Source organism: Limulus polyphemus, unplaced genomic scaffold, assembly GCF_000517525.1.
Source record: "Limulus polyphemus unplaced genomic scaffold, Limulus_polyphemus-2.1.2 Scaffold1809, whole genome shotgun sequence".
In the NCBI taxonomy this organism is placed as follows: domain Eukaryota; kingdom Metazoa; phylum Arthropoda; class Merostomata; order Xiphosura; family Limulidae; genus Limulus; species Limulus polyphemus.
Window position 1 is genome coordinate 38,797 of NW_013667419.1, and position 8,277 is coordinate 47,073.

At 32.6% G+C, this 8,277-nt stretch overlaps 1 protein-coding gene across 1 annotated transcript in view; it reads left to right on the plus strand.

The window, feature by feature from the left end:
- The first annotated feature begins 4,211 nt into the window (after positions 1 to 4,211).
- Positions 4,212 to 8,277, plus strand: part of LOC106465004 (protein hairy-like) — a 12,083-nt gene continuing 8,017 nt past the window's right edge. The window contains exon 1 of the mRNA XM_013925194.2: positions 4,212 to 4,646. Within this exon, the coding sequence (XP_013780648.1) occupies positions 4,602 to 4,646 (45 nt within the window). The 5' untranslated portion in view covers positions 4,212 to 4,601. The remainder of the gene's footprint in view (positions 4,647 to 8,277) is intronic.

Below are 8,277 nucleotides of genomic sequence, written 5' to 3' on the forward strand. Positions count from 1 at the left end.
TAGTCATACTGTTCTCAGTAGTAGCGTGGTAAATATACTCATATCTCCCAGGAAAGAAATACCACATGACAAACGTGAAAGAATTAAAGATTTGGTTGTTGAATTCTACTCCATACAAATGATTGAGACTAAATTTCATACTTCAGTAAGAGCTTTATGTAATTCTGAAGAGGACATGTGAAATTAAAACTGCTGATAATAGAAATGGTCGAGATATAAAGCCTAAATTGTATAAAGGTGACATTATATAACTCAGGATATGCTCTTTATGTGATGCATGATAATCCAGCAGAGACTTTACCATTGACTTAGCTGTAAGTAATATATATATATATATATATATTTAATCTTACAAATATTAAGCATCTTTATGCCATAAACTTTTAGCTTAAATGTCGATAAAATATAATATAATACAAATCATTTTCACTCTTTTAAAATCTTCCAAAATGTTAAAGGTTATTTATATATTTAATCTAGCTCTGCCAAGCGAAGCGAGTCAAAACTGAGTATAAAAATTGGGGTACATATTAAACCATACCATGTGGTAAGTTTCCAATATCAAGTAAAATTTTCTGTCTGTTTGTGGACGTATCTTCTCCTAAGTGAGTTGACTGATCCAGACCAATTTACTAGTCCAAAATCACACCAAATTCTTATTAAACTTTCCCATATTTTGAAAAATATAACTATTTTATAGAATAACTCCTTTATAGTTACTGTAGAAGTTATTGCAATTGTTGAGTTTCAACAAAACTTGCAGCACAACACAATTCTACAAGTCAAAGATTGTAAATAAGATTTTCAGCAGTTTGACTTGTTTCCCATAATAACCAAAATGCACAATAATAAAATATCCAGCTACAATGTGGAAAATAAATATAATGCTGCTGTTTCAGTTTTCCGCTCTTTTTTTGATACACACCATTTAACTTCCGGTTTATACTATGGTTAGAATGGGCACTTAAGCCTGAATTCTACTGCTACACCTTCCCACTTCCATCCACTTCCCCTACCTTACAACAATTTTCTTGGAGAAAGAATACTACTGATAATCTTTGCAGAGATTTTGCTCATTTTTAGTCAATTTGTGCATGTTTTTGGTGTTTTCAAGAACAAAAATGGAGGATTGAAGTCTCCTTAAAATAACTTGCAAAACTTTAAAGATAAAACATTTAAAGTGAATTACAAGAGTTTCAAAAAGAAAACTAATTATGGACTGATAATTCACTTTTACTTGCAGACTTTTACGAGATCCGTCAGGCTTTAACCAAAGGCAGAGCTTGGTATGCAATTTGATGCTCAAAAAATTAGTCACTTTGCAGATCTACTAAATTCACAGTTGGTCTAGATTGAGCGAGATTTCAAAAACATCTATTCAAAATAACGGATGATTATGCGCATATAACTTTGGTATCTTTGCACGAAAAATCTAAACAAACAACCACACAAGCATTTTATGCCGTAAATATATATTTTAAAATATTCACACATTAATAAAAAATAACATTAATCTATCCAAATAATTATAAACATATAAAGATAGTTAAATGTTTAAATGTTTTATAACTACAATTGTTTCTGTTGTTTTCTGTAAAACTAAATTTTTGTGGGGTGACAATAGGGTTCAGTATATTCTTTTATTAACAGGGAAAACCCAGAGTTGTTGCCAGGTAGGAATAAAATTAGTGCACTTGCACCAGAGACAAATGAATTTGTCGGTCAGAACATCTTGAGACTGTTAGATATACACGACTATTTAAGTTTAATCGGAGTGTTAAATTTAGTTATTTTTAGAAAAGATAGTTTATGGCAAGTTTGTTAACGTCACAGTTTACGAATCATACGTTGTGTAGTTCAATTGTTGTGAATTGGCGATTGTTGTATTATAGCATCATGTTACTAGAACCTTCTAAGCTTTTCTCGTTGTTTTAATTGAGTATTATTACATCATAAATCTCGTAGTGTGTGGAATGTTCTAGGCCTCTGTCGGGCTATAAATATTTACACGTCCAAAATGTAGTTCAAGTTAGTTAGATGGATAGTAAGATAGATCTAGACTACATAATTCTTGAGTTTAGTCATAAAGAGCATATAGTGGCAATTTTAAAGTGAAATTATCACAGACTGTAGAGTAGAGAAGAATAAAAGTTGTCTTGTTAATTGTGTTTTATTATAATTGGACCAGCCTGTGTGGACTTTGACGAAGAGAGAATTATTGAAAGCAAATTAAACCATGGTAACTAACAATTATTGTGATGGCTTTAAAGTGAAATTATCACAGATTATATTGTAGGGAAGAATAATTATCTTGTCAAGTTGTGTTCTAAAGCAGTGTTTCTCAAATTTTTCCACTATCATTCACCTCCTATAAGTTTTCACAACAGCTCACTCACCCCTGTTCGAAAATAGACAAAAAAGTACAAAATTAAAATACAAAATTCTTTATTATGACTTAAATATATATCTCAAACTACAACTAGAATGAATACAACAAAAAATAAATGTATTTATCAAACTGCAACTACAATAAATAATAATAACTAATGACTTTTTTTTTGTTCTTGAATTTGTTGTATAATTGTTAATACACATTCACCCTGCAATTCACCCCTTCATTCTCATTCACCCTGAATCTGATATAATTAAGCCCTGGGTGAACCATTCACCCAGTTTATAAGCACTGTAAATCTAAAGTAACTGAACCAGCCTCTGTGGACATTGATAAAAAAAAGAGACAATTATTTAAAGCTCTGGATACAACTGAGATAACCAACAGTGTAACGAATATGTGTATATATGTTTGCCTTGTTTTAAAATATTATTTTAAAACAAGTGGACTATGTGCTGTTTGTTTATTGTTGTAATTTATCGCTAACAAATCACAGACACCTACTGTAAAGAAACTGGCCAATACGTAAAACTGGCAGAGACAAAACAATAATAATGTTACGTCTGTGTTCGTTTGTTAATTTTTCGTAGAAATTCTTTCCGAGAAACTTCAGCGATACAAGCCTTTTCTTAAATAAAACTAGTTTATTCTTTCTCAATTCAACTTTACAATACACTTAATTTCCACAGTCACTTTAACTTAACCACACGCTATAATTCACAACGATTCACGCACTTTACTTTGGGTTTGAACTCGATTATCTGTCTCTATCTCTTTGTCTGCTATTCAATTATCCCTAACTATCTATCTGCAACTATTCATCCCGTCACTTCTTTTGCCGGCTTATATATACAAAAATAGAGGGCGCATAGAGAAGACTAGGGTTGCCACGAACAGACAAGATCCTTCTAGAACCTCATGACGTGTTACTAGGGTCACGTGACTTCCGCTGTCGTAACAATAATATTTCTCCCAAAGTGTCGAGTACGGACGGCCCACTAGTCAATCATCTGTCAATGTGCGAGAATGTGGAACCGACATTCCGTGGTTCATGTTCTGTTACCCTAAAAGGAAAAAATAATAATCGAGCTTTGGGACCTAGGGTGCGTTATTAGAGGTGATGGTTGATGTTTAGTATTAAACACAAAGCTTCACAAAAGGCTATCTGTGCTCTGCCCACCATGGGTATCGAAACCCGGTTTCTAGCGGTAGAAGTCCACAGACGTGCCGCTGGGGGGCAAGAGATGACGGAAAAATCCTATAATTCGGTCTGATAATAGTAACACAAGAGTTAACGGTGAGTGGTTTTGACTAGATGCCTCATCTCTTATCTATCACTTCATAATTAGAGCCGACTAATGCAGTTAGATTTGTGCAGCATTGTGCAAATTCCAACAAACTGTCTATTCTGAAAGTTAATCTCTACTGTATAAATAATCCGCGGGTGAACAAAACGTATTTCGGAAAGAATCCTTCACAGTACTGTAAACATTCATCTCGAGAGTTTCTTTGGTTTTTATTGACGATGTTATCAGTGTTTGGCTCGCTTTGTTTAAGTTTTTCTTTTACTCAAATGTTGATTTGAATTTGACAAATTATGAAATATATGAGAAATTACTTGATTGAAGTAGTTGTTAAAAACGGTCGGTCGCATATTTTCGATTTGCACAGTGGCTTCAATTCCCTGACTGTGTATGACGTTTTGTTCTTTAACATAAAAACTCAATTTCTTTTGACTAAATAAGAGGTTCAGTTATCCCCTTTATTTCTTAAGTAAGTTACGCCTCAAATAAAACACAAAGCGTTTTTACAGTACACGAATTTTAACGTGTCTCAGCATACATATTTAGCCAACATCATTCCGTGAGAGTCTAGTGACACGAATACACTTTCTCTACCATAATGATTACCGCTTTCCCGATAGCAGTGGTCTTGACCTTGCTCGCGGCTGTCAAAACTCTGACTACAATGAGTGTGGGAACGTGGGAGAGACGCTTTTCTCATGCAGGATGGTTTCATGCTCGAGTGATCCTACTTAAATGCCGAAGCATATTATTAAGAGCTTAAGTTCCCATGGATGTTGGATGAATACAAGTAGCTCCTACAGGAGAAACTAAAAACCCTACACTCCGTTTTACCCAGTTGGTTAAGGGAATGCTTGATGAGAGGCTGAACTTTTTCTGGTGTGAAGGCTGAAGTCGAACGAAAAATGCTTGCCGAAAATCTCTGTTCGAAATATTTCGAAAACCGGAAAGTAAGATTATCTGTTTTTCATAATTCTATATAATATTACTATTAGAAAAGGTTAATCTGTATTTAGCTTTTTTTTTCGATATTGAAATAGTTTTAAATTTTATTTCCAGCAAACTCGCAAAATTTTAAAAACCTCATTATTGGCTAATTATCAAAAATAAGTTTACATGATCCAATTTGTTTTTAAGTGTAGACGTTTTATATTAATGAGTTAAGTTTCAACTTGACTGACGTTTTAAATTATGAAAAAAAACCAAAAAAAACGTGTATTTGCACGAAAGAACAGTAAAATATTATAACAAAAAATATTTTGTGGCTGAGATCAGTCGTAACTCCTCAAGTCACCTCGTAAAATTTAAAGTTAAACACAGCAGTGATTGTTTGCAAGTTGTATTATTTTCAGCCTCCCTGTTGTAACTAAATTATAATTTATGCGTATAAGTTTATACTTAGAACTTGTTTTAATTTAAAGTTTTCTAAGATGTGTAACACTTTGGAATGAAAAAGGCACGAGCTCAAGATTAATTGGATATTTCAACAGTGGTGACAATGGTATATAACACGTGTGTATAGTTGGCTTTTCTATTATTATTAACTCTATTTCTAGTTACTTTACCTTCGCGAAAATACGATACAACACGGACATATAATTCTACTTTCACACTATTAGTGGATCCTCAGCCAATAACGAACAATTTTATGTTAAGTCAACTTTCTGTCAATTTTTCACTACAACTTACAAGTTAGCCTACTAATCGAATACTGTACTTGATATTAATAAAGTGAAAAGTTTTTTTTATAGAAATCTGTGTCAATACAGTAATAACAAGGTGGTTCATTGTTGGCTGAAGAGCAATTCGAATGTTACGAAAGGCCACCATTATTGAAATAAACACTTCGTCTTGAGCTCGTGCCTCTATATTTTATTATGTGTATGTATGTATGTATATTTTTCACACCATCGATACCATAACTAAAAAAAATGTAATAATACCTCAACTGTCGGCCCTGTTTAAAATTAAATATACCTTCTATTTATGTGTTTATTTCAACTTGTTATTTCCACAACTACATAACTGAAAATATCCCGGCATTATAATATTAGTCTTCTAAATTCTAGGAGTTATCTACTTCACTCATTAGCTCGGGCTTCACTATATCACATATTAGCCTTAAACTTTGCCTTTACCTCAACGTACTATACCTTTCACGACGAGTAACAAGAAGGCAGGGTGAACGAATACTATCAATTATACAACAAATTCAAAGAGCAAAAAAAGTTATTAGTTATTATTATTTATTCTAGTTGTAGTTTGATATATACATTTTTTGTTAATTTTATGTCGTATTCATTGTAGTTGTAGTTTGATGTATATTTAAGTCATATTAAATAATTCTGCATTTTAATTTAGTACTTTTTTGTCTATTTACGAACTGGGGTGAGTGAGCTGTTGTGAAAAACTTTTAGGAGTGAATGATATTGGAAAAGGTTGAGAAGCACTGCACTAGACAATCATATTGCGTGTACGCTATAATCCAAGGCATTGCGTTGACTACGCACTTTTTTATTTATTCATCCCTACCGTTGAATTCTTTCAAAGGGCATCTGCGTTTTTTTTTTATACAAATCTCCAACCTGTCATTTTTTGAGGGATCGGGTAGCTAGTTATAATATATTTTTGGTTTTAGATCTTTTATTACTAAAGCTTCTCTGATTTTTCTTTTATTAAAATTACTTTCATTTTGTATAATTTTAAAATTATTATTCTTAAGCTTACTTTTGTAACGCGTACAATGCTGATGAGTGTGTGTGTGTGGTCTGGTTTGTTCCTTACTTCTGTTGATATACAAAAAAAATCACTTTACAATTATGTTCATGAATCCATTATATTCGTACTGTTGCTGTGATAAAGCCGAAGTTAATTTTGAACTCTGATCGACCCGACAGTTTTCCATTTGATGAGCTTCTCAGCCACGCTTTTGTTTCTGTTTACAGGTGTAGAAGTATATTTTCAGCCACATAGTTTATAGCTATAATATGGGCTGATATTTATTTTAAAATGTTAAAGCGACTGGGGGAACAGCGCTTATATTCAATGAAAGAGAAAATTGTGAGTGAATTATCCAGACTACTTAAACAGTTCCAATTACATTTTTTTTTGTTAACTTACTACTTCTACATGTTAAATTTCTGAAGTCAACATTCTGTAGTTTTTATTGATCTTATTGTTCATGGCAGTAGAGTGTTGTGATGATTATTAGAGGGTATTCAGAATTTTCAACTTCTTAACTTAGCACCAAAATACATTTTTTTTCATTCCTAATTATTAACAAACGTTGCGATCAGTGAGACCTTTCAAGCGCCCCACGACATTCCTTCACACTCCTGGCTCCCGAACCTTACCATCTAGCTTTTTTTGTTCACATTAGTTTAGTCAGAGTGATTTTCGTTCAGACAAAACCTTTTACCCGCTTTTATGGCAAGACCTTAAAATATCATGTTTTGAAATAATATTGAGAATGTTAAACTTTTATTTTTTTCTTTACTTTTTCTCCTTTTCACAGAGAGCTCACAAACTGTTCAAAAGAAAGAATATTATGTTATAATTATGTTTAAGTGACTTTCTTATATTGAAGCAGCCCCCCCCCCAAAAAAAAACAACAACAACAACAACAACATAAATCTCGGAGCTATTAATTTGAGTAAATAAAAGAGTTGGGAAAAAGCATCAGTAGAAAAGAAAAACTAATTCACTAGAGAATAACACATTGTTACAAAATTAAGCTATTTTTCAAGATCATTAACAATATCGATAAAAAATTCTAACCACATTTCGTGAACTAACTCGTTTTCCTGATCAAGGAAAGCTTTTTATGTAGTGGTTAGACCACGAGGTTACATCTCATGTGACTACCTATTACCACAAATCTGCATAATTTTTCACAACATTAATATCTGTACGTCACCGCTAGGGGAAGCTGGTGTCAGTTTTATAATAAATACATACATACATACTCCAAATCAACGTGCTCCAGCTAAAATTTCATAGTTGAACTGAACGATAGAAGGAGTAATAAATAAACGGTAAACCATAACAAAATAAAAATAGAATTCGCTATCTGACAACTGTACTGAAAGAATATTAATATTATCATTGTAAGTTATTTTTGAAGATTCCACACTTTTAAAAGGTGGAATTAATTCATCGTACAAGAACTTCTGTAAATGTATTTGTTCGATTCACATAAACACGTGACTTTTTGTATCATGGATTAATCGTTCCAGAACACATTAGAGGAGGTAATAAATGAAACTAGAATTATGATTTGGGGAGGATGATCTGATCATTAAACTTTAGAAATTCGTTTTCTTGCAACTTAGAGAACTCTGTTTTATGCATGTTATGATCGGTGGCGTAACAACCTTTCATTGTGGTTCAGAATTGTTTGTCTTTGGGACGCTAACATTTGTAAGTCGTATTTTATAGCAGCATTGGACCGTAGTACTAGTATATGATAAAAAAAAAGAGTAACAACTCGATAACGTGGGTTTATTTCGTTAAAATGCTGGATTCGGTGTTTGTTACGGCAGTTTGTAATATGTCAAACGCAGAATATAGGAGATGAGTTCC